This window comes from Sciurus carolinensis, chromosome 3, assembly GCF_902686445.1.
Source record: "Sciurus carolinensis chromosome 3, mSciCar1.2, whole genome shotgun sequence".
NCBI classification, from domain to species: Eukaryota; Metazoa; Chordata; class Mammalia; order Rodentia; family Sciuridae; genus Sciurus; species Sciurus carolinensis.
In genome coordinates this window covers 156711404-156738786 of record NC_062215.1, presented here as the reverse complement: position 1 = coordinate 156738786, position 27383 = coordinate 156711404, and the positions used below count along the sequence as shown (strand labels likewise).

General features: G+C 35.3%; 1 protein-coding gene across 1 annotated transcript; it reads left to right on the top strand.

Annotated features, from left to right (window-relative positions):
- The first annotated feature begins 12 nt into the window (after positions 1-12).
- Positions 13-27383, top strand: Acadl (acyl-CoA dehydrogenase long chain). Its single transcript, XM_047545931.1, has 11 exons — positions 13-200; positions 5092-5247; positions 7234-7371; positions 8699-8863; positions 11034-11100; positions 12856-13020; positions 13866-13967; positions 15050-15163; positions 20432-20559; positions 22717-22803; positions 26699-27383. Exons 1-11 carry the CDS (start codon positions 124-126, stop codon positions 26790-26792), a joined length of 1293 nt encoding a protein of 430 aa, XP_047401887.1. The 5' UTR covers positions 13-123; the 3' UTR covers positions 26793-27383.

Here is a 27383-nt window from a genome sequence, read left to right as displayed (position 1 = left end):
AGTTGGCCGGTCCCGCGGAGAGTCCGCCCACCCGCAGGCCCGTCACGCCCGCCCTGCCCAGGGCGCAGAGCAACCGCGGAGCCGCGTCCGTCCACCCTGCCGTCCGCCCCTCGCTGTCCCGCCATGGCCTCGCGCCTCCTCCTCGGGTCCCTGCGCGTCCTGGGCCGCCGCTGCGCGCCGCGCCCGCCGCCCTCCGCGAGGTGAGTGCCGCAGGGTGCGGGGCAGGGGGCACGCCGCCGTTCCCGCGGTCTTGGAGGGCATGGCATCCCCCGCCCGGGCCGCGGCTAGGCTGGGAGGGGCGGCTGGGCCTGGTGCGGAGGAAAGCGGGGGTCAGCGGGGCCGCCCCTCCGCGGGCAAGCCGAGGGAAGGATGTCGCCAGACGCGCACTCGGGAGCCCGGCCCGCCCGGCTGGCGCCGCGGCCTCGGCGGGACCCGGAGCTGGGACCTGCAGGTGGGATGCTCCCGCAGGCGCCGAGGGTGGGCGCTGCGGGCGCAGGCTGCGACCTTTGGCCCAGTTAGAGCTGCCGCGTGGAACGCCACCTGACCGCGAACTTGGGTGTGCGCTCAGCCGCGGCCGGAAGAAGTGCCCAGGGCAAATAATCCGCCACAAATGACCTGGCGAGGACCCCATCGGACAAAGAATCAGCTTTGGACTTATTAGCAGTCCTTCGACTAATTAAATAGAGGGATTATTGAAGGAGCTTCTAAGTGGCTCAGTGGCTATTAAGGTGGTGTTTATAATAAGATCAAAAGTTTCAGATACCATCTGAGTCATGAAGTCCATTCATTGGATAAACAAACTGGAAGCACACAGGAATCATTATTTAATTAGGGTGGAAGGGCAGGTAAATGAGCTAATTACTACGTTGTGTGAAGTACTATAAGGTACTCAGCTGCAAGACTCAAGTCTTCAGGGAGGTTTGGGAGGCCTCACCGAAGAGGCCACTTTAGTATACACATACTTTTCTAAGTTCTACCCCAGAACATGGCAAGATAGTGAACCTTAAACTTTTTGGTGTCAGGCCTCCTTTATGTTCTTAAAATTAGAGGACCCCAAAGATCAGTTTGCTATTTTAGTTGAAGTATGGGAAGAAAGTCTACACTCACAAAGGGAATGTTGGAAAAGGGAAGGCCTGAGAGACACCCTTTCATTCATCAGACTATAGTTTTAGTATAACAGACTGCTTAAACTTTTATGTGCATGTAAATCACTTGGGGATCTTGTTAAACTACTACTTGTGATTCCATAGGTCTGAAGTGAGGCCTAAGATTGTGTATTTATAACCAGTTTCCAGTTGTTGAGGGGTGTGCTGGTGGAGATTATTTCCTTTTTTAAATATAAGTGAGGCCTAATTAACAGAGCCCAGCCTGGAAGGTTAGTAGTTAAATGCCATAGTGCAACAGACCCTCTTTGAAATCGAAAGCAACTTTCTGAGAACTGCTTTTCTACATATGTATGCATGTGTGCGTATTCTCTGCCCTTTGTCCCCTGTGCCTCCTTTTAGAAAAGTTTCAAGGCCCCTGAATACCTGAAAATGGAGATTTAAGAAATAAAAGGTTCTCTTCCATCTTCTTCAAAGTTGACTTTGAGTAACCTGTTTTCCTCACCAACCTGTCTCCCCAAGTTTTGTGGAGTGTTTTGGTTGGTAAAGCCTCTTGCCCCTATTTTCAATAGGGGAGAAAAGGCCACTTTATTTGGTACAGGGTTTTTGGTCTTTAAAGAAATTCATGTTCAAAAAAAAAAAAAAAAAAAAAAAAAGAAGAAGAAAAAAAATATATGTTCCAATAAACTTGCTGCCAAGTGTTTTGATTTCTTCCCACTGTAGGCACTCTTGACCACCTGGTCTGACCTCAACATCTTTATTTATTTTTTTGGCATTTCTTTTGCTTTCATGTGTCATAGTATATTTTACTTAGAAATCTTTCAGCGATTTCCTTAACATAATATAGGATATAAAAATTTAAGATCCAGTTGAACTTGAATATAAATTGTTTTTATTATTATTTACTTCTTATACTGACAAACGATTCAGTGTTTTAATTAAGTAGAAGAAAAAATACAGAGAAAGGAGATGTATAAAATTTACTAAATTAAGATAAAATAATTTTAAGGTATTTCATACCTTTCCCAACCTGTCACTCTCCAAGCCAGTCTCACTCCCAGGTCTGTCCCCCAAGTTTTTGGGAAATCTGTAAATCCTAAAGTTACTATAAATTTCACCCATTTATGAAAATTACCTTGCACATTGTTAATTAGCCCACCAATAAATAGTTTATGTAAAGACAGGATGTTTTAAGAAAGTTATCATTAAGGAGACTTTCTAGTATAACCTATGGGTCACACAGTGGAGACCACATCAGTCTGTCAGGCTGGTGTCATCCTCACATCCTTCCCTAACCCATGCCTCACCAAGTTTCCTTTAAAAGAGCTGGAACCTGAAAACAGGTCTCTCCCTCTTGAGGTGGCACGGATTCTCCCTTGAATGTGTTTTCTTTGCTTTCCTAAATAAGTCTCTCTGCCTCTACTGACACTTGCTGACGTTCTTTTCCTTTGACACACACGTTCCTGGTCCTTTCTTTACTTTTCTCTAAGTTGGCCCCCACCCACTCCTCCAGACCCTCTCCCAAGGTATTTCTTCTCTTATGACATTAGTGCTCCAATTTCCTAGTCTCAGCTACTTTTTTTCCCCAGAAGAAGAATCCCAAGTATGGAAAATCTATATGGGCACATACATACTTATAGCTTTATTTTTAGTAGCAAGAAATTGGAACCTATCATTTCAGCTGGAGGGATAAGGTAAATTTTAATTTATCCAATGTAACATGACAGTGGTTGGTAAGGCCCTGTTATGTTCTGGTCACCTTTCATCTCTGCCTATATATATTTACTCTTCCCACTCATTCCACTCTAGCCGCACTTGGCCTTCCTGCTCCTCCAGACACCACTAGTTGGTTTTTGTTTTTCTTTTTTGGTCCTGAAATTCTTTTATTCTAGAACTATGCTTGACTAACTTTGTGACCTTCAAGGGTTGACTTTGATCTCACCTTTCTAATTTAACCTACTCTGACTTCATTTTCATACTATATTCACTGTCCCTCTGGTGCCCCCCCACATTCCTGATCCCTTCTTTACCCTTCTTTTTCCACAGCACTTATCGCCTTCTAATTTATTAAATTTGTTTATTTACTGTGTTTGTTGTTTATTCTTATTTGGTTTCCTTTTTGCTGGAATGAAAGCATGAAGACTGGGATCTTTGATTCACTCTTATATTCCAAATTCCTAGATCAGTGCCTGGCACAGAACAGGCATTCTGTAAGTATTTGTTAATCAAATGAATGAATAAGCCATTTAAAATGATGATTTGGCTGGTAACAGTTATAATCAGAAAAATGTTTATGAAGATAAAAGACAAACCAAGATAAAAAGGTAAATATTAAGTGTTCACAGCCAGTGGTCACCACCAAAAAGGCATGTCAGGGGCTAGGCACGTAGCTCAGTGGCAGGGTCCTTACTGAGCAGGTGTAAGGCCCTAACACCACACATACACACACACAAAAGATAAACTTAGAGTAAAATGAAACTAAATGAATGTAAAGTTTATTAGTCAACTTGGGGTACCAAAATAAAAATGCCATAGACTGGTAGTCTAAACAAATTTATTTTTCACTTGCCTATGGGCTGGGATCCAAAATTAAGGTGTTAGCTGATTGAATTCTAGGTGAGGACTGTCTTCCTGGCTTGCTGACTGCCACCTTCCGACTATGTCCTCAAGTGGCCTTTCCTTCGGTGAAAGAATCTCATCTTCTTCTTTTGGGGCCACCAATCTAGATATGAAGGCCCTATCCTTTTAATCTCATCTAACCTCCTTTACTTCCTAAAAACCCCAGTCTCCAAATTCAGTCACATTGGGTGTTAGGTATTCAATGTATGATTTTTAAGGGGGAATTCAGTCCATAGCATTCAGCAAAAAATAAAAATTAAATAAATCAAAATAGAGCCAAAGGATCCATTTGTGAGGAAAAAAGATTGAAATAACCTAAATGTCAACAAGCAAGACTGATTGATGATAGTATATTAAGCTGATTTACTATAACCCTTAAAGGTGATAATTTGGAAGACCTTAGACTTTTTTTTTTTTTTTTTTTTTTTTTTTGGCACCAGGGATTGAACTCAGAGGCACTTAACTACTGAGCTACATCCCCAGCCCAACATATTTTAATGTCTAGTTAAAAGCTCTTTAAAAAAAAAAATTAAGGCTACTTTGATTAACCACAAGAAATAGGTCTTTTCTAGACAAAGACTTTAAAAGATTTTTTTAAAAACAGGTCCCACTAAGGAAGAAAGAAACCTAAATTAGAATTTAATAAGAAACGAAAGTATTTTGGGGCAATATTTGAATATCTGATAAAAAGTTTTTTATATGTGAACTGGATAATGTTGAGAGGAATGTACTGATTTTCAAAATCCAGAGAGGAAAAACCCTAAAGATGACTGAACTAAAGGAACTGCAGAGCAGTCTCATTTTAAGCTTGGTGTGTTGGGGGTCAAGTGGGATGGAAAAAGAGGGGAAGGGTTTGTTCCTAAAGGTCTTGAATAATCCCATACAAATCCTTGCAGAGATTGGTAGGCATTTGATATACACTGGTTTTGGCTCTGCATTGTAGCAATAACATCAATATAGTTTACTTCTTAATGCACCTGCCATTTGAAATGGTAGGATTCTGGATAAAATACTAATTTTGGAGGGTTTGCATTATTTTAAACATTGTTTATGGTGTGAAAACTTATCAGTATTATTTTCTTGTACTGTTTGCATTTTATATTTAATCCACGTATCATGTGATAACACTATATTTTACCTGTGGTGAGTTCCAGGCATTATCCTCCTTAGAAATTTGAAAGTGAAGACTGAGTTGACTAATAATAAATTGCTGCTTAATTCCAGTGAGGTAAGGGACATCATAGGAAAAGTGATGATGTTTGGAAGTCTGTAGGGAAGATATCAGGGTACCATGTTGTTCAGTGGCCTTAATTTGGCTATGAAGAGTAACGGTTCATTTACTTTTCTTAATGCATATATTTTTTTAAAGATGTTCTCATTCTGGAGGGGAAGAACGTTTGGAATCTCCTTCTGCTAAAAAATTAACAGATGTAGGAATTAGAAGAATCTTTTCTTCAGAGCACGACATTTTCCGGGAAAGTGTAAGGAAGTTTTTTCAAGACGAAGTTGTTCCTTATCATGCTGAGTAAGTCACGTTTCTTCATTTTTCAATATGAGTTATATGAAAATAACTACTTCCTAGAATGTTGTATGTTGGCAGAAAAAATGTTCAGTGCTTCACTAACATTTTTATTGTTCTTCATCATAATCCTGTAATAATGTAGGATTCTTAAATTCATAGCTTTTTAAATGAATTTTTTTGTTCTGTTGTTGCTTTTAAGATAGGTTCTCACTGTGTTGCCCAGGCTAGTCTCTGAACTCATGAGCTCAAGTGATCCGCCCTTCTCAGCCTCCTGAGTATTTGGGACTATATGCATGTGCCAACATGCTTGGTTTTCTTAAATGATTCTTTTTCTTTCTCCCCTGCCCCTCCACAGTGCTTAAGATAGAGCCCAAGGTCTTGCACATGCTGGGCAAGTGCTCTACCAATGAGCTACACCCTTAGCCCACTATCCCCTCCTTTATTTTCTATTGTACTGGGAGTTGAACCCAGGGACTCACATATAGACAAGGGCTTTACCAAGGGAGCTACATCCCCAGTCTTAAATGAATTTTTAAATGTATAATATATAATTCAATAGCGAGAACATTCAAAGATTTGAAATTTAAGTATTTTTTGAAAACTATGGTTAAGTAGCAACAAACTACTAGTCCATTTCATATCCTTTCTTTTTCTGTTTTATGAACAAATTAAAATATGTAAAAGTTCAAAAGACCAGCATAGTGCAAATCTTGGTAGGTGATTGGCCACTACCACTGAGCTATATTCCCAACCCTCTTTAAAAATTTTTTGAGATAGGATCTTGCTAAGTTGCTCAGGCTGGCCTTAACCAATTCTCCTGCCTCAGTCTCCCCAGTCACTGGAATTACTAGTATGTGCCCATGTTTTTTATTAATACTTTCTTGGTTATAATGACCAAAATTAGCTAAACTCAGAAGCTATGACTAGCCTGGTGAAAAGCAACCAACTTCCTGAAGGTAAGAGAAATAAAGGACATTTTATTCTAGGAGAATTTTTTTTTTTCTTTTTCTTCTTCTTTTTTTTCTTCTCTTCTTGGTACTGGGGATTGAACCCAGGGGATCTTCACCACTGAGCTACATGCCCAATACTTTTTTTTTTTTTTTTAATTTCCAAACAAGATCTCGCTAAGTTGTTGCTGAGGCTGACATTGAATTTATGATCCTCCTACTTCAGCCTCCTGAGGATGGAACTGCACTTGGCCTCTTTGCTGCTGAATTTTGTTTTAAAATTATTGTTGAGAATGTTTTGAAATAAAGATAATAGAAGGTGACAGATTTGGGCAGGATATTCAAATAACCCATACCTTATTGACTGTCTCTCCTACTTAAAAAAAAAAAGCCACAAAAATATTTTCACATTCTTTATTTCTAACTAGCCATGGTTTCCTCATTATGCTATTCTTAAAGAAAACAGGCTGGAGCTGGGGATGTAGTAGAGCACTTCCCTAGCAAGCTTGAGGTCCCCTCAGTTGCAGGTGGGAGAGGAGATGGCACAGTGGTCTTCTCAGAAATTCATTTGACAGATAAGTCTGTGCTGCAAGGTACTTCTGCTATCCTGTCATTCTGATTCAAAGGTAATGAGGTGATTTCCTCATGTTAGCTTTCATATGCTGTAAATTCAGGAAAAATGCAGAGAATTGTCTTTACAAGAGAGGTTGGGCAGATTCCCATGACTGTATGGTGTAGCTAAGCTTGCACCCTGCCAGCACCATCCAGTAAAACCACACACATGAATATCAGAGGGTATATTTTATAGATCTAATAAGTAGTCAAGGAAGAAGGCAGAAAGTGCCAAATATGAAGTAAGGAAGAGAAAAAGTAGGAGAAATGATAGTAGAGACAGTTACAAATAGAAGGGTATGGCCAGTGTCAATAGTTAACCTTAAACCAAGGGTGCATTCATTTTGGGCACAAAATCATTCATAAATTCAGTGTGACCATTTAAATAATTTGAAATAAATTTGTATGATTTTAAAATATTTAATTGCAGGTGGGAGAAAGCTGGAGAAGTGACCAGGGAACTCTGGGAAAAGGCTGGAAAACAAGGGCTGCTTGGAGTCAATATTGCAGAGCAGCATGGTGGCATTGGTGGCGACTTGTTCTCTACAGCTATTGTGTGGGAGGAGCAGTAAGTATGGAGACATTTGAAGTTGGCTCATTGTTTGCAAGTTCACTTTTCTCAAATGATAATAAGAAATGCTTTCTGTTCTTCTTGGAAGATTGAAAATTCAGTGTAAAATGTGACAGACTGTGGCTCCCATACTCTTGTGCATTTCTTAAATGTGGGAAATAAGAAAATCCTCTTTTATGTTGTTGAAATAGGTACTGTTGAAAGGCAAAGAGTTAATTTCTGTTTGACTCATGTGGTTATGTTTGTTTTTTCTTTTAAAAAATACCTTAATGAGAATAGCAGCATGGAGAAATATTATCTAATTTGCTAGAAGTCTAATATATAAGAACATAGATTTCAGTTAAAATGGACACAAGATTTGAAGGAACATCTTTATCAAAACAAGAAATGCAGTTAGACTTTTTTAAATGAAAAAAAAATTCATCCTTATTACCAACCAAATGTATGTTAAGCTGACCTACAGATACCATTATACATACTTATAAAATTGGTGAACATGAGAAATCTTATCACCTAGTAAATATTTTAAAATCATACAAATTTATTTAAAATTATTTAAATGACCACACTGAATTTATGAATGATTTTGTGCAGTGTTGTGGTGAAAGTGGCATTCATACACTATTGGTAACATTATAAATTAGACAAATTTACATTTAGGGGATTAAAAAGGTAAAGCAAAAGTGTTTTTACTCTTGGATTTAGATTGGCATTTAGGGGAATTTATCTGAAAAATAATTTAATAGGAAAAAATAGAAGCTATGTTCAGAAATCATTATCATGTTAGATCATAATTGCCAAAATTTTGAAGAAAATTTAAATGTCTAGCACTGAGAGAATGAATAAGTAAATTGTGGGACATAAATAATTTGGAATATTTTGCAGCTTTTTAAATTATAATTATAAAAACTAGATAAAAAAAAGGAGTTTGTTATATAGTTTAAGAAGAAAACAGAAAAGTAAAAAATTCATAGTTTGACTACGTCTGTATTAGAATATAGCCACAGGTAATTTGCCATAATAAAAATAATTGCTGTGTTAGGGTAATAACAATTGTAAGTGATCAGTAACTTATTTCTTAATTCATTAAATAATTATTTATTGAGCCATTAGAACACTGTTACTGTGTTCGAACCAACAATAAAAAGAGTAGTAAAAACAACATTCAGGAAGATCATAGGTTTATGAGGAAACAGGCTGTTCCTACACAACATAAGATCTTTAATACCCTATCCATTAGTCATTTTTAATTGAAAATTAAAGACATTTAAGAGCAGAACATACTATCTTATGTTTTATTTATTTATTTTTTTTTCTTTCCAAGAGCATACTCAAATTGTACAGGGCCAGGTTTTAGTCTTCATTCAGATATTGTCATGCCTTATATTGCCAACTATGGCTCAAAAGAACAGATTGAGCACTTCATTCCCCAGATGACGGCAGGCAAATGTATTGGTGCCATAGCAATGACAGAGCCTGGGGCTGGAAGGTAAGTCAACATTCGATTGGTTTTAAATTCTTGAAAGCAGTGCCCTAATAGCAAACATTTTCTCAATATATTTGGCTCTCCATATCTGTTGGTTTTGCATCTGTGGATTCAAACAACCTCACATCAGAATACTAAAGAAAAAAATTGTGTCTGTACTGAACGTGTACTTTTTTCTTGCCACTGAGCTACATCTCTAGCCCTTTTTATTTTTTATTTTGAGACAGCTTGCTAAATTGCCCATGCTGGCCTCAAGTTTGCAATCCTCCTGCCTCAGCCTCCTGAGTACCTGGGATTATAGTAGCCCAGCAGAAAAGTCTTTTCTTTAACAACTAAAATTTAAGGTAGATACTCAAAGAGAATATATTAGTTTCCTATGGCTTCTATAACAAACTACCACAAAGTTTATGACTTAAAACAACTGAAATTTATTAACAATTTGGATGGCCAAAAATCCAAAATCAGTATCATTGGGCCCCAAATTAATCAGCAGTGCCGCGCTCCCTCCAGAGGGCTTAGATAAGAATTTACTCCTTGTCTTTTCATCTCCTGGGGCTCCTGGTGTTCCTTGGGCTTATTGCCTTTGTGATCACATTGTTTTCTCCTTTTCTGTTTATAGAATCTCCCACTCTCAGTCCTTCTCTCCTAAGGACATTTGTGATTACATTTATAGATCATCCAGATAATTTCACTATAATCTGCCCATCTCAACATCCTTAAGGTATCCTTTTCCATATAAGGCCACTTTTATAGATTTTAGGGATTAGGACCTGATATGTTTAGGGGACATTATTCATCCAAATATAGAGAGTTATAAAAAAGGAAATGTACCCTGCAGTATAAAAATACAAAGCCCACGTACAAGAAGAATCAGAAAAATTTCACAGTGAGTTCATGTGGACTATTTTATACATGATGTTATTCACTATAGGTTCATGAAACCTAAATTTCCAACAATAGAGGATTGTTATTTAAAAATCATGGTAAATTCATATGATGATATTCTATGTAGATAAAAAAAACATTAGATATTATTAAGAGATCAAAATTATGTGTGGTTCCAGTTTTACAAATATACATTTATATGTGTATCTACATCTGTGGAAAAATAATTTCAATGAGGTGTTTTTAAAATGTTCAGGAGAGCTGGGCACTGTGTGGTGCATGTCTATAATCCCACCTGCTCAGGAGGATCTTGAGTTCAAAGCCAGCCTCAGCAAAAGCAAGGTCCTTAGCAACTCAGTGAAACCTTGTCTCTAAATAAAATACGAAATAGAGCTAGGGATGTGGCTCAGTGGTTGAGTGCCCCTGAGTTCCATCCCCGGTAACCCCTCCCAAAAAATGTTTAGGAGGTAAATTATTTGTTAAATAATTTTTCTTCTTTGGAATACTGTCTGTATTTTAATCAAAATACTGTTTACATTTTTTAAAAAATTCTACCTTTATAGTAAGTTTGTTACAAGAAACAGCATTTTAGACATAGTCTTTTTTTGGCAGTATTTGTTTTTGGGTCTTGAATACAGGGTCTTACACATGCTGGGTAAGCACTTTACCACTGAGGTACATCCTGAGCCATTTTTAAATTTTAAAACAATTTCACTACATTGCCCTTGAACTTGTGATCCTTCTGCCTCAGGGTTCCAAGTAGTTAGGATTACAGGAGTGTGCCAGTATACCTAGTGAGACATCGTCTTTTAAATATCTAAATTCTTGATGAATAGAAGGAGGGGAAGGAACCAAGGTATATAAATGTTGGTAAAGTATATTGTGATACATAATTTCAAGAATATAGTGAGCTATTTTGTAGTCTTGAGTATTGTTGGACTTACATGTATTCTGTGAGGTCTGGCTAATTTACTTAATTTTTGTTTTTCTGCCATACTGGAAATCAACCCCAGGACCTTGGCATGCTAGGCAAGTGCTCTACTACTGAGTCACATCTCCAGCCCAAGGTTATTTAATCTTAATCATACATTCATTCATGGAACAACTAGAATATACTATATCAGACATGACTTTTTAGTTCAATCTTGTGAACTTTTCTCATATTAAGATTTTTATAATGGCGTATTCAGTTTGAATGATCACATTACATACATACTTAAGTAACAGCATTTGCATAATTTCATTTTTACCATTTGGTGAATTTTTAAATTTTTTCTTTCAATTCCAGTGACTTACAGGGAGTAAGAACAAATGCCAAGAAGGATGGAAGTGATTGGATTCTCAATGGAAGCAAGGTGTGTAAAGAGGGACTTCTCTGACCCTTCTTTCCAGAGTCACGCTATGGGTGATGATGTTATTATCTAAGGACTCACATAGGAATTGTTTAAGTATTTGGGAGATGGAGAGAAATTTACAACTCTCATATGACATAGATTTATGGTAACCCATCTATGTTCCATGTTGCATGTGTTCTCAAAAATACCTCAAAGATAGGTTTAGCTTCCAAACAGCTCTTACCAAAGAAGAAAAAACAGTGTGTTATCCAAATACTGGACACAATAGCTGACCTTTATGAAAGACTGGGGAAAAAGCTCTCTGATAAATATCAAAAAGAGTTTAGAAAGGTACCAGATCATAGAATCCTTTTCAATCCTATTGAGAGATTTAGAGAGCTCCTTCAAACAGGATTATAGATGGCTCAAGAACAAACATATACCTTAGAATCTAATATCACTAAGGGCAAATGATACCTATTGTGTCTAGCATATACTCAGTAAACATTTTTTATTGACTTCTTAGAAGCTATCCAAAGGTTCTTGAGTGTGATAGGTTCAGGTTGCCCTTTTAGAAAGATCCATCTGGTCTCATGATGGACAATAGAACTTCAGAGAATTCAGTTGTAGGAATTTGTGCAAGAAGTGATAAGAGCTAGAAAGAAGGTAATGATAATAGAAGTGAAAGGAAGGGTAGATGGATTAGAAAGAAATGGCTTCCGAGGGGCTGAGGTTTTAGCTCATTGGTAGAGCACTTGCCTAGCAGGTATGAGACACTGGGTTTGATCCTCAACACCGCATAAAAATAAATAAAGATATGTCCATCTACAATTAAAAAAAAAAGAACTGAATGTCAGATTGACTGTGAAGCAGGATGATAGCATGATTTATTGAAACATTCATTAAGATAGGGAAACAGATTGATATTCAGAATTGGATAGGATATAGGAATGGAAGCCATGTGTTCTGCCCAGGAGTCTTTGGGTAGAACTATCCAAAACCTGATAGGTATAAATGTCTAGATCCTATCAATAATTGTGTTTTAGATAAAGATTTGGAGTCATTAGCATGTAAAGGATGACTAAAGCAGATGGTTGAGATGATCCAGGAAAGATGAAGAATGAGGAGATAATTATTAATATTTTCTCTGGGTATATTTTATTTTCTGAATCAATATCATTGAATAATCCTTCCTATTTAGTTTGTTATTTTTTTCCCCTTAATGACAATCTCTTCCTTATTTAGGCTATTTTTTTGAAAAGTATGCCTTCTATTAAAATAAAAATCAGGCTTTTTCAAGAAGTGATAAATCTGGGAGTACAGATATTTTAACAGTATAGCAGTTTACTTCTGAAATTCAATGTATCATTCGAATAGACAATTTGGTTTATTTTAAAAAACATAATTTCTGCTAATTATTATTAATATTTATAACATAAGAAAATGCATATGCTTCATTCTTTGAAGCATTGGGTAATACTTCTTCTGCTCCTTTTTTTTTTTTTTTTTTTCCTGGTGGTGGTGCTGGGGTTTGAACCCAGGGCCTGTGCATGCCAGGCAAGCATTCTACCAACTGAGCTATATCTCCAACCCCATTTCCCCTGCTCTTTAACAACCTCATGTATGAATAATCAACCCTGCATGTACTTACATGTAGTGAGAGGTGTGAAGCATGTTTTGATTGTTTTAGTCTTCATGAATATGCTTTCTCTCAATTAGAAGTTGAACATGGATCTCAGGGTTGCAGAGCATTATAATGTACTTGGGTTTTTGCAGGTGTTCATCACTAACGGGTGGTTAAGTGATGTCGTGATTGTAGTCGCGGTCACAAATCGTGAAGCTCGCTCCCCCGCCCATGGCATTAGCCTTTTTCTGGTAGAAAATGGAATGAAAGGATTTATCAAAGGACGGAAGCTACATAAAATGGGATTAAAAGCTCAGGTAAGTCATAATATAAACTATATGCAGATAATAAATTGAGTTTATTATCAGTCAAAATAATATATAGAGAATTACATGTGGTATGATCATACCTTTCTATCTGAATTCCTAAAAATATGTTTTTCAAAAAATGCTAGTGGAGAATTAGTCCACGAAATCACTGCCACTGTATATCTTTCTAGCCATTCAGCAATGGGAATGAATTAGGGTATTTTGAAAATATGATTTAGAAATGGCAAAATTAGAGCTGAGCATGGTGGCACATACCTATAATCCCAGCTACTCAGAAGGCTGAGGCAGGATTACAAGTTTGAGGCCAACCTGGCAACACCCTGTCTCAAAATTTAAAAAAAGAAGAAAAAGGGGACTGGGGATAAAGCTCAGTGGGCATACACAAGGCCCTGGGTTTAATCCCCAGTATTGTTTAAAAATAAAAAAAAGAAAATGGAAAAATTAACTGTGGTTTAATAAACCATCTGTATGAAAATCATACAAAAAATTATGAAGTAAGAACAGAAAATATTTTTCTGTACACTACCAAAAACATGTTTTGCTTAATAATTTGTAGAAATTTCTACTTCCCAGTACCTAGAGAGCTGGGCAGTGTTACAGCTTGAATGACAGGGCATTGTAGTGGGAAAGCCATAAGTTTTAGAATCAGAAGGACCTGGATTTAAATCCCTGGTTTGCCCCTTATTACTTGTGTTCACTAATCACTCCTCCATGGCTTCTAATTTGTTTCTTTCTTTTTTTTTTTTCTTGAATGAAAATAATAAATATCTCCTCATTGGGTTATTGGGAAAAATAAATGAGCTCGTACTCTAGTTAATTGTATCGTCTTTTAGGATACTGCAGAACTATTCTTTGAAGATGTACGATTGCCAGCTAGTGCCTTGCTTGGAGAAGAGAATAAAGGCTTCTATTACCTCATGCAAGAACTTCCACAGGTCAGAAATGTTTGAAAATTCCATCTGTTGATTAGATATTGGACTGGAATAGAAGAATATAGAACTATATAAATTCATGCATGCAAAACTTGTGGAAACAGTAGTCATTTGCATATAAAATTATAAAGGAGAAAGTATGAATGTTATAGGTTAAATAACTGAATTCAAAAATATGTAACCAAAGCTCATAAAGCAAATAAGGAAATTAGGTATTTCAGTTCTGTAATGCCTTCTTGGAATGATTTCTGCTCCTCAACTACAAGTCAAGAATTCGGTGAATAAAAAAAAAAAAAAAAAAATTTAGCACTTTGAGGGGGGAAAAAAACAAGAACTTAGCTCTGAAATGTCACTGAAAACATTTGACAGTTTTTAAAGAATTGTGAATCAAAGGGGAAAAGGTGTTAAGTTCAGACAGAAGAGTTTCGTCACATAGAATCAATGTCCATATCTTTGTTTTTGTAATGTGGTGGCCTAGTGACCCTTGAGCCTCACTTGTGAAGATAAGGGGGTACCTTGCCTGGTGACCACATAACATGGGCTAAATTTGCAAATGGGAAAAACAGATAGGGATATTGGCACTTAAATAGAATATGAAAATCATTAGCATAATGGAATTAATCTGACTAAAGTTGCTTGCACTACAGGTAGAGTTTATGCTCTGCACTTTAAGATGTTGATTTTCATGGATATATTAAGCTATACAGAGCCCAGAGATCAATAAATAAAAAGTCAACTATGGAATTTCTTTACTCAAATGTGAATAAAGAGAAAAGGAAGTTAAATAAGTTACATATATATGTGTGTGTATACACATATATACATGTACATATGTGTGTATACATATACATATATATATAAAATAAAGCCAGTGGTTCATAAAAATAAAGGATTTGCTTTAAAGCTTTTGAAAATTATTTTTAAGATATGTCAAAATAATCTTAAATCTCTGTGGGAGCCTTTTCTTATAAAAAGTTAAAAATAAGTTAATCTTTAGCAGATTATTTATAGGATTTATTATAATTGAAATTGAAAAGCATTTGTGTAATTAGAATGATGTCTAAGTCTTAATTTTTGGGTTATAGGAAAGGCTGTTAATTGCTGACTTGGCAATTTCAGCCTGTGAATTCATGTTTGAAGAAACCAGGAACTATGTTAAACAAAGAAAAGCTTTTGGAAAAACAGTTGCACACATACAGGTAAGCTTCTTGTTACAGGTTAGCATTAGATGACGTCAGTTTACTGATCTGAGCATTCCAGTAAAATTTTGAAACCTTTAGTTTCTTCCTAAATGAAGGAACAGTTTGTTTATAAGCAACATGGTCATCAACATCCCACTAGCAAGAAACCTTGATTTGGAATTCTAGTTTAAAATTTCTAAGTAGAATGACTTTGGCTGGAAGATGTGGTGAAGGGGGAGGTAGAGATGAAGCATGGTGGAGGTGCTTTGGTACAGAGGTCATGCTCAGTGGGGTGTGAGTCCTGCACAGCTCCTGATCTCTCTGTAGTCAACATAAGTTACGTTCTCTTTCTCAAATATTTTCCTGTTTGTGAAACATGTGAAATTTATTTGGTATGTAAAATGATAAGGTTTTACAATTTCAAAATCTTACATTTGTAAGATTCATCACATTTATTCACAAATAGAAATATTTTCTTATTTATGAATAAAGTCAGTAACCGCCTCATAGAGTTACTGTGAGGATTCACTGGGATATACTACACGTATGCACGTATGGTGTGTAGGATATTGCTGGGAAAAACAAGCCCTCAGTGAAGTTAGCTGTTATTGTCTGCCCCTATGTAATGCCTTACTGTTTTGTTCCCATATAGGGGGCTGTTTTTTCTTTTTAAATCAATTTCTTGCTCTTGCTCCTGCTCCTAATGTGGACCTTCTATATGTCTTTCCGGGAACTATTTGCTCCTGGTATAGTCTTCAAGTTATATTTTTTCCATGGTAAGAAAGATATTATTGCATCTTATCTTATTGAAATGACAGGACTAAAACAGTTGTTCAAATCTATACAAAGGAGGCCACACTCAAAATCAAGAATACAATTTTAAAATCAGTATGATTTGATTTAAATAAATTGTGATTTTCTTAGGAGTAAGTCTATTGTATTTTATAGTCCCTTTCATGTACGGATCACTGATTTGCATGTCTGTGGTTCCTCAATCATTATGCTCTCCCCTTGGGCATTCAGAAATGTCAAGGATGGGCAGCTGCACGTTGACTGAAGGTGTAACTTGTGCTATGCCCTGGTGGTCAGTGTTGTTAAATGTTCTGTAAATGAGAGAGAGCTTTTTTATTGCAACTAATTTTCTTATTCAAAACACCAATAATCTCCTGAGAAATACTGATTTATTGATTTATTTCATTTTGTTTCACTGAGCACATATTTATTGATTGCCTTGTAAGGTTGTGCTCAAATGGAAATGCTCAAGACTCTTGACAGTATGAAGGGAGTTATACCACTTGGTATCACTCTGCAGCTTTCTCCTGTGTACCCAAAGTGGAATGAGTATTATTTGCCTCTGAAATTCAACTCCCACAACTTTTCACATCAAAAATGTTACACAGTTAGGCCCATGTCATGTTATGCCAGTAGCAGCCTCATGCACCTCACATTTACCATGTGTCTTGATTGCACCAAGAGGCCATGTCAAACCATTGACCCATCCCATCTGGATTTGCTTAAGTACACCCTGTGATGTTCACACACCAATGAATGTACTTAAAGTCGTATTTCTCAGAATGTGTCCCTATTGTAAAGCAACATGTGACTGTTATTTATTGTAATTTCATAGCAAAAAGGCAAGAAATATTTTTAATCCGTTTTTCAAAACAAGTTTCATTTGTTACCTTCCTGAAAAGATATTCACTAAATTTTCAGTAGGTGGAAGTAGGATTCTGCTTCCACAGGTTCATTATTGTTTTGTAGTAAGTAAGATTTTCTAGTGCGTGTGTATGTTCTGAGATTTCTGAGCTATGCTCTATAATCTTCCTGTTTGTCTAAATAAGTATCTTTGAATAGAATTTTCATATTCAAGCTAGGAATATATGCAGAGAAGATGAATGGCCAATACATCAATACATGTCTATACCTCCTATTCTGTAGCTGAGTACCTACAGTCCTAGTTATTCAGCTTAAATAGAAGATGATTATGTTTCAATATAATTAACTAAATGCTATTTTGTGACCATATAACTATTCAGTTTTCTTTATCTTTAATATCCTTGAATTTTGAGCATTTTGGGCCTTTCTGATCTTTTGGGTACATGTCTGAAAATTCATTTCCTTATCAGAATAAAGAGCTACCATACTAAAGTAGCAGTAGTTACAGGATTTTCATTTTTTAAAAAATATCTGTACTTTTCATAGGTGATATCACAGCTTACGATTTTCTCTGGAATAGATAATACAGCAGTAAAATTTATGTTAAATTAAAAAAATGGCTCCTTATATGCCAAGTAAATTATTTCATTTTTTTGCTTTTGCAACTGTATATTATAAATATTATTTTTGTTTTGCAGATAAGTAACTCAAGGCAGAAAGAGGTTAAATAACTTGTCCAAATTTATGTAGATATTCTGATTCCCAAACCTATACTCTTAACCATTTACTGTTTTTTTTACCCAGAAGTTTAAAATGGATGGCTCTTTTTATTTTCCCTATTTCCTTCACCTACCGGTTGGTAAAGTGAAAATGAAATGCGCTTTTCTAACTAGAACTTTTAGTCATTTCCTGTGTGGCACATGCTGTTGAAGCTAAGGGCACCAAATATTTGGGAAAGGAATAGGAGAGGGGAAAAGGTAGCATGTTTTCCTTCTGTACCTCCAAAAAGAATATCCTGTTTCTAAGACTTACGAATGTGATTAATTAACTATAAAATTAAATAGTGAACCTAATTTGTTTTACCTTAATTTAGGTCATAATATATGATAATAATACAACTAACCACATTCAAATGGCTACTGAGTTAGACAGCCTCTCAAATGTGTCTTCCCATTCTAAAGTTCTAAGATATTTATCATGCAGAATCTGAAAGAGATTCTATCCAGGCTAACTTAGTAACCTAAGAACTTTTATATGCTAGCTGCAGTATTATCTATTAGCAAATTTTAATGACAGATAAGGATACTGCTGTTGATCATTCACAAAAGCACCTGGCTAATAATATATGGTACAGTTTTTAACTGCCCTTCATTAGGGAATGATTTCAGGAAGCATGATTCATTGTCTACAGTGGAAAACAAAGGCCAGTTCTGTTTGGTAGTGACTAATTCAGTACCAAGAATATGTAACTATTTAATCTTTTTATCTGCTGAAGAGTAAACAATATATCTTGGAGGCATAAATTTTTTCAGAAACCTCTGGACCTCACTGAATGCACTGAAGCAAGAATTCTAAATGACTCCATCCTTGTCTGAAATTTAACTTAAGCTTCTAGAATCTCCCAGCATTCCCATAGGAACAACTCTCATTTGAGAGAATCAGGCTCAGAGGTGTTGATTCTCTTATGATGTAAATAGTGCATAAATTTTCAAATGTGGCATCATGTAGGGGCAAAAATATTTTTAGACTTGTCATATTCCCCTTTGCTTTCCAAATGAAGTATCATAGAGAGTGTAATTGAACTAAACCAGGAGTGGTCTTAAAACTTGGTTTTGGGAATTTTTGTGGAATATTCATCTGTTTCCAGTATATGTAGATTATTTCCTCACTCTTCATGTCTTGTTTTAACTTTAGATTTTCTATGAGTAAACTTGAATGTGAAGAGTGAGTGGGAAGCTTTGTTCTGATTTAAGGTTAGAGATTTGACCTAATTAAATGTATAGTTAACAGAATGGAGATAGAAGGAGGTCGAATGGAGATAGAACTAGAGGGGAATGAAGTTTTGACACAGGCCACCCTGTTCAGATAATTAGAGGCCAGGATACAGAGGTAGTAAGTGTGTGGTGCCAGCCTTCTCATTGCTTGATTTTGGAATCATTAGATGCCATTTATACTCTATCTTTCTAGAATAGCATGGGGGATAAAACCAAGGAAAGACTGTCAGTTGGGCTTTTGATCAGCACAGTAGTTCCATCTCAGAGGATGCTGTCCCTCAGTGCTCCTACTTCACCTGGCATACCCATATCTTGCCTCGTACTGGGTCATTATCTTATGTGCTTTTCATTTTTCAGAAATGAAAAGTACCAAAACTGTCCCCACCACCAGTAACACCGAAAGATTCAATTTTGTGTTTTGACAGTACCTATAGCCAGCAGTATAAAAGCAGGCCCAGCATCCTGTGAGAATTTAGCCCTACAACCCTCCTTTTAGGATTCAGTCATGGCTTTGGTCTTAGCAGTAGTATGTAGGTGGAATGCTTTTAATTTCTAATGTGAGTTCCACTGTATCACTTTTGTCATTAACTTCTACATATGTGACACAGTGAATTTCTCATAAAGTCCACAAGAGAATGATCTCTGAATTTCCACAGTAAGATAGAGCCAGTTAACTGTGACTGGGTCTCAGGCCTAAGAAGTCAGCTAGAATAGAATGTACTTTTGGAGGCAACCCAAAGTAGAATGTGCCAGTGTTTCAAGTCCAAACCAATTTCCTGAGAGTGAATGCCAAAGTGAACAGATGTTAACTCAAAGTTCAAGATATGAGAACCAACAGTCAAGAATTAAATAAAACTTGATTGAAGGGAGTGCTGTCAGGAACAATTGAGGATGGTCTAAATAGATGATTTCCAACAGTACTATTGGTTGTCCATGGTCAGCAGGAGGAGATAGGTACATAGTATATTAACATTGACAATTTTAGATCATTCAGTTTAAGTTAAAGACTGCTAGACAAACTCTTGAGAGGGATGGGAGGTAGTATGAGGAGGGGTAGAAGAGTTATAGGTTACTAGACTTTGATCTCTTGAGTGCTCTGATTCTACTGTGAATATTATAAATGGTTTTTAATATAATATTTTGATGCTGTTTATGAATATGTAAAATCCCCTGCCCTTCCACATTGTTACCTTATTTTACACCAAGACAGAGGCAGAATAGGGGCATATGTATACTTAATTTCATTAACGGAGAGTAAATTTTCAAAGATTTAGTTTGGGAGGAAAAATCAACAGCTGTACCTAAAGGACTGTACCACAAGATGGTGCTCACACATTAAAGTCATGCTGGTTTTCAAGCCGTTTTCTTTAATGGTCTAAATTTTACAGTCTAAAACATGGGATGTAATTTATGTATTTTTGCATCTTTTAGTACATGCTCCCTTAGCATTAAAATATACTAGATTTTTATTTTAAGCTGATTAATCGATACGTACTTTTTTAAAACAATAAAACCAACAATTCCATTTTTTTTGTTTTGTTCTAAAAATCTTTTGCTATGCACTTTTTGAGATGCCGAGTCAAAATATGTACTTTTAACATGCCCAATTTTTTCTTTCATTTTCTTTAAACTCAAGACAGTGCAGCATAAACTAGCAGAATTAAAAACACACATATGTGTAACCAGATCTTTTGTGGATAGCTGTCTGAAGCTGCATGAAACGAAACGACTGGACTCTGCCTCTGCTTCCATGGCGAAATATTGGTATGCATGCTACAGTAATTAAAGTGTGGTATTTGCTCAGACTGCTATGGAATTCTGCCATTACACTCAGCCTTGAGGGCATTAAAGGAAGAAGGCTGTATAAATGAAAAATAGCAGTAGGAATCAACTTTTGAAACTGCTGAAATATCCCATTAGGCCTATTTATAATATGCTAAAAATTATTCAAGTTGTTATTTAATTCATAACTTTCTATTAAAAATAAAACATTAAGAGACTGAAGTAGGATGACTAAGATTAGTTCATTGAAGTAATAGTTTAATTTCAAATTATCTGACAAGTGGCATCCAGTGAGGCTGCAAGAGAAGAGTAAAACTTAGGAGTCTTGGAATTGAGTCCAAGTTCTTCTAGTCAGTAATTTTAACTAAGTTAATTTCATCTGGGACAGCTTCTTGTTATTTGCAAAATGATTAGGTTGGACAGGATTTTTCTGTTTAGGGTATTTTTCATATCTTAAAAACGTATTGAATTATTGACTAATCAAAAGTTGTACATGTTCTATAAAAAAAGTGAAAGGAAAAAATGTTTTACATTTAGAAATATTTATATTGAATTTAAGATTAACAGTGGTGTTAAAAATGAGTAAATTGAAAACAGCCCCTTACAAGGCTTATGTATATTTTAAGATGCAAGAATATATACTCTAAATCAGATTGTGGAAGTGAATGTGGTTTCCTCTTTTAAAAAACCTTCTCACAGTTCATTAGTCCAGAAGTAGACTAGAAAAAAATTTTTGTCATTCATTAACTTAAGTTCAGTTCAGTCATAAATAGAATAGGGGAAATATGTAGACTAGTGTCTAATATAATGATTCCTTAATAATGGCTGAATTGAAAGTATGGAATTACTAGAAACTTGCACTTTTGGGGAGACTTTTACATTTATAACAAGTTCTTCAACTAGTGGGAGAAATAGAAAAATTTTAGTTATTTTTGGGAAAATAGAAATTTGCATAGGTGTTGACCTTGTTCTTTGAATCCACCAGGTTTATAATGAATGGTATTTAATATTGATGCAGAGAGATCAAGTAATTATAGTCCAACAAATATTTCCACTAAAATACTTGCCAAATAAAAAAATTGAATTACAAATATTATGGCCCTAAGAGATTTGTCTGTTAATCATTATACTGTTAGTGTATTTTTTTAGAAACATAATCACCTGTACTATGGCTTGAGTTAAAAATTATTCTAAATAGGAAAATGTGTCTATGTTTAATTTTGCTTTGTATTTCCCACTTTTGAAAAATAAGTAGGGACAAATTTTAACTAGCTTATATTTTTATTTTAAGATGCATAAAATTCCTATGCATTATCTGCTAGGTTTTAATGAGAGTTAAAATTGTTGCTGGGTAGACTCAGTAGTAGTAGTTATCACCTAGCATGCTTGAGGCTCTGAGTTCCATCCCTAGCAGTGGGCAACAAACAAAATTGTTGTGATAAGATCAGGAGAGACTTTTTCTCAACTTTTTCATATTCATTCATTTTCTTTCTTTCTTCTCTCCTCTCTCTCTCTCTCTCTCTTCTTCCTCACCTACTTTTCTACTTCCAGAAATAACAATCCCCAAATTATTTTTTTAATGTTTCCTTTATGATGGCATGTATTTGACTAGTCTACCCTCTTAGATTTTCACTTTTATCCCCAGTTAATTTCTGAACAGTCAGAACCCTAAAAAAAATCTTTTCACAGTTTTTAAAATTCAGAATTGTGATCTTCAGATAGCAAGTGACGTCTTTGGAGGAAAAAAAGACATTTTATAAAAGCAAAAATAATTTGATGACTAAATAATTTAGATCATACAGAGCTTCTAAATGAATCCAGGCTTGAGTCAAATCTTTACAATATCCATTTAAGCCAAAAAATAGCCAATGTTTAATAATCTTAGTTGTCCACATTTTGTTTCTAACCTCAATAAAAACCCAGCCAGAAATAAAACTGGTTGTATTTTTTATGTGAAAATTCTCTTGAAATTTATTTCCCATGTAATTTTTGTCCTCTTTTCTGCTTGTCTGATGTTTCTATTTGAATTGCTTGAATAAGTGAGTGCATTTAAACAATTATAAATAATTCATTTCCTGATTAAAAAGCACCTCATAGAAATTCCTCCCAAATATTTCTGTTTTTATGTCGGTCATCTAGGGCATCTGACTTACAAAACAGTGTTGCTTATGCATGTGTTCAGCTCCATGGAGGCTGGGGATACATGTGGGAGTACCCGATTGCAAAGTGAGTACACTTGTTCTTATTCTCCTCTTAATCACGTGAATGAAAGAAAATTGTTCTGTACTTTGTTCATCAAGTATGGAGGGAGAGAAGGTATGAAATCTTTGCATTTTTCAACTGACTGTGTAGATGTTCATTCAAATGGAAGCAGCTTTCTTTTATTGACTCACCACTAGGATCTTACTATTTTTTAAAGAAAGTGAAGAGACCTATATACTAAAGCTTGATACTTGGCTTTGAAGGAAATATGCTACTTTTAAAATTTTTTTTTATTTTTAGTTTTTTGTGTGTGCCTAGTGCTGGGGATCAAACCTTGCACATGCCAGGCAAGCATTCTACCAGTGAGGTACACTCCCTACAACTTTTTAAAAACAAACAAATGCAGTACAAAGAACTAACTTGCATACTACAAGGATCTAAGATGTTATACTTTAACCAGGTATGGTGGCACACACCTATAATCACAGCAACTTGGGAAGTTGAGGCAGGAGGATCACAAGTTCAAGGCCAGCCTCAGTGATTTAGGGAGACCCTGCCTCAAAATAAAAAAGTCTGGGGACGTAACTCAGTGCTAAAAGCACCCCTGGGTTAAATGCCAGAACAACAACCAAAAAAGATGCCACAACTTAAATATTTGATTATTTATTTTGCTCTGAAAAATAAACCAAAAGCATTTGATTTTCTTTTACTGATGAATTTTCATCTCTTTAAATTAAAGGAGATAAAATATACATTTTTATTGTATTACGTGCGTATGACTGCTCTTAGCTTGAAATACTATCATTTGTAAATAGGCAGTGTCTTCTTCCAGATTTATTCCCTCCATTTCCATAGTTTCTTTTCTTAACCCTGTGTTCTTCTTCTATCTCTCATGACTCTTCTCATTATATTCGAAAATGTATTTTTACTCTTATTAACAAACAGTATTTTCAGTTTATAAAATTTTCCCAAGGAAGTTTTTGATATACATAGAAAAGTCCAATATAGTTCTGAATAAGAATGCTTTGGGCTTCTAAAAATATTTTCTAATTTCTGTCTGCTTATAAGAGTACCTAAAGGGGGAAAATTATCAAACTGGTGGTACTCAGTCTGTCAGCCTAATGATTTTGAATTTATCATTTTGACAAGTATACTTGAAAACATTTGATATGCCTAGACTCATTATTGAGGAAAGGAAACATTTTATTAAGTTTCATTAAATTAAGAATAGAAACTCCAGCCTAGATAATAATTTGCTAATTTTCTCTAGTCACTGGGCACTTGAGAAAGCTTTAATTATTAAGTATATGTAAGTTAGAACCCTTTATAGGAATTCAGCAACACCAGAATTTTTTCTGTCTTTTAGAATGTAGGCATAAAGTAGCTAAATTATTTCTCTCTCTTTTTTTTTTTTTTTAAATCTTGGATTTTGGTGTATCCTTTTAGAGAACTTCTTCAAATGTGCCTTAATAAAAACAGATTTTTTAAAAAAATATATCTGTGTGTACTCATGAAATCAGAAATAAGCTTTGAATTATGCTAGTACAAACTTAATCATCATTGGAATTTTTCCTGTGTATTTTTGTGTTTTACTTACATTATCCATCGATCTTATTCATAATATTCAGAGTGCTTAGAAAGTAAAATAATACTGGATGTTTATATATTTCTGCTTAACTGTGTTGTTACAACTAATGCTGGGAATGTAGACATGGAGTGGTTAAGTGTTTGTGTAGTTCAGGTTCTGAAAAAGGCATTTAAGGGGGTCAGGAGTTAGCCTCTACGTGGTTTAAGATTAGGGTGTATAAACCAGGCAGGTACATACCTGAGTATCAATCAGCAACTCAGGAGGCCGAGAGAAGAGGATCACAAGTTCAATCTCAGCAACTTAATGAGATCCTGTCTTAAAATAAAATGAAAAGCTCTGGGGATGTAATGCAGTGGTAGAGTTCTTCCCTAGCACGTGTGAGGCCCTGAGTTTCATCACCAGTACCACCACCTAAAAAAGAAAAGAAGAAAGATTAGAATGTGACATAAGCTATAGTTTGCTTTCTCAGAGTTCATTCATTCAAGTCAGTAGCAATAAAAACTAGTTTCATGTCTTTTAAAAAATACCAGCTTTTAGTTTAAAAGACATTTCCTTTAAGAAATACTAGTTACCCTTCTTGACCAGTTTATTAGTTCAGAGTGTCTATTTATCTAGATTGCTATGTTTTTCCTCCAAAGACATAGGGAATTCTAATATCCCCTAATATCAAAAAAATCCTGTTAGACCCATTAGGCAACATGTGAATATAGTATATAGGCTTCAATTTAAGAAAAGAATATCCCCCAGATTAATCTACATTATTTGTTTATACATATATGTGGCTGAGTCTTGGTTTCACAGATTAAAAAGGTGGTTTCTTTCCTCTTGTTGTTTTGCTGTTGTCATTGTTTTAATAACTAGTCTTTAGCATGTGGGTTTATTTCAGAGAAGTGAGGTTTAAGCTTGGGCAAGTGTTTGAAGATTTCTCTATCATGCTAGAAGAGCAGCCTGAGATGGAGATCCTAGTTGCAGTGTGGTTTAAACATTTCTTCAGCTGCCTTTCTCTGTTAATTTTAGTTGATGACTAAATTTAATTAGTAACCTATAAAAGGTATACTGATCTTTGTTGTTACATACTCTGTTGGAACTTCTTTAGTGTGAAAAAAATAATGCCCAACCCAGTCCAAAAGTGCCCAAAAGCATTTGGGAATGTTGAAGCAGGCTAAAATACCAGGATGGTCCTCAAAATGCAAATGCTCGATTTACTGGGGAAACCCAAAGCTTGTCCAGAAAACAAAAATGCATTTGAAAACATAAATGTCTCCAGATTTTAAAACTTTTACTAGAAAGTACTGAGATTCTAAAATTCCTTTGCAGTATGGTAAGTCACATCATGATTTACTGAGTGCCTACTTGTTTGCAAGGCAATATAATGAATATAGAAAAGCAGAAGTCCAGCATTGGTCATGCTTCTAGAGAGATGCAAATTTAATTTGTCTTAAAAATTAAGTAATTTTTAAAAATAGACCTATGACAGTATTGTGACATAATTAAAAAGATATTTGCCAAAGAGGCAGGATACCTCTTTCTCATTCCAGTCTGCCAATTTTCTGTTATGTGACCATTAAAAATGATAATCATTAATTAGTAAGTGCATTAACTTCTCTGAATCTCAGCTGTCTTACCTATAAAACTATAATGTTTATCCCCCTAATCCCAGAATCAAGAGGTTAAAGTGAAATGAGAAAAGGTAAAAACAACTGTACACAGGCATGGTTGCTATCATGGCCATCAAAGGTGAACTCCTGACTGTGTGTGTGTATGTCTCACGGTGGACTCAGACACTTAGTATTTTAACTCCACACATCCCTGGAGTCAGTATTAATCATTTCCAAAAAATAAGTTAACTTGTTATCTTTGTGGTAAGTATTTTCTAGAGCATCAATTTATATTCCCAGTGGTGGTAGTAGTGATGGGATAGTAATTTCTCAGTTTTTTTTTCTTTATAACCAGTGAATTTCAGCTTCCTAGAGAAACATTAAAGATAATAATAAACTAACATATACCATGCATTTCTAAATTTAAAAGACCTTTCAGAATGCTATTATGCATGTATTGAATTTTACAAAATTAAATCAGATGAAACATAAATGTTACTTTGAATTTATAACCTCATGAAGCAAACTAAAACAAAGCTACATAAATTATCAATATCTTAGTAGATTTTTTAATATGCCAATTTAGGATGAATGCTTACTGGAAAAATAAGTAATTTATGAATAACTGTTATTGCTTAGATTTCACTAAATGAATATTTACCTGCCAAGATGAAATTTAGAATTTCTAATATATTTTATTTACATAAATTCAACCATCTTCTAATTTATCCAGAGCTTATGTGGATGCCCGTGTTCAGCCAATCTATGGTGGTACCAATGAAATAATGAGGGAGCTGATTGCAAGAGATATCGTCAGTGACAAGTAGACATCTGCCCACATCCTGGAATCCTATTACAGCTAATCTGGTTTTAAATCTACTCAAGATAAAATGTAACCTGGAAGGAGGGGAAATGCTAAACATGTTTTTATGTGCCTCTCTGTAGAGAAAAATCAAATTATAAATACAGCATTAACACAGTGGAAGGATAAATATCTGAATCCAAAGCATAAAATTCTCCTGTAAATGTTTAACTTTTTTTATATTGTTAAAGGTCAAAATTTTTCTGACTCTAGAAGCCTTAATGTTTTATTTATCTCAAAAACTTTTAAAAGCATAAATTGCTTAAATCCTTAAAATTAAGGTAGAATTAATTTATATGATATACTTTAAAAGCATTAATAGTACTTCACAGTACATGGACTTTTAAAGGGAAAAATAAATATAACTTAGACCATGAAGTCATTTTGGCTACCTTTTGCTCCAGATTCCCTAGAATATTGGTTCCTACCATGCTACCATCAAGCCCTTTTTAAGCAAGAAATGGAACCCTCCTTTGAAACAAAACATCACAGTGTGCCCTATAAATATGTACAATCATTGTGTATCAATTAAAAATAAAGTGAAACTTTAAGAAAA

Bases quoted from the DNA above. Each gene is read 5' to 3' on its own strand.
- Acadl (XM_047545931.1), top strand. From the start codon at position 124: ATGGCCTCGCGCCTCCTCCTCGGGTCCCTGCGCGTCCTGGGCCGCCGC. The intron at 5,248-7,233 runs GTAAGTCACGTT...ATTTAATTGCAG, and splicing joins GTTGTTCCTTATCATGCTGA to GTGGGAGAAAGCTGGAGAAG. The intron at 15,164-20,431 runs GTAAGCTTCTTG...TTTAAACTCAAG, and splicing joins AAACAGTTGCACACATACAG to ACAGTGCAGCATAAACTAGC.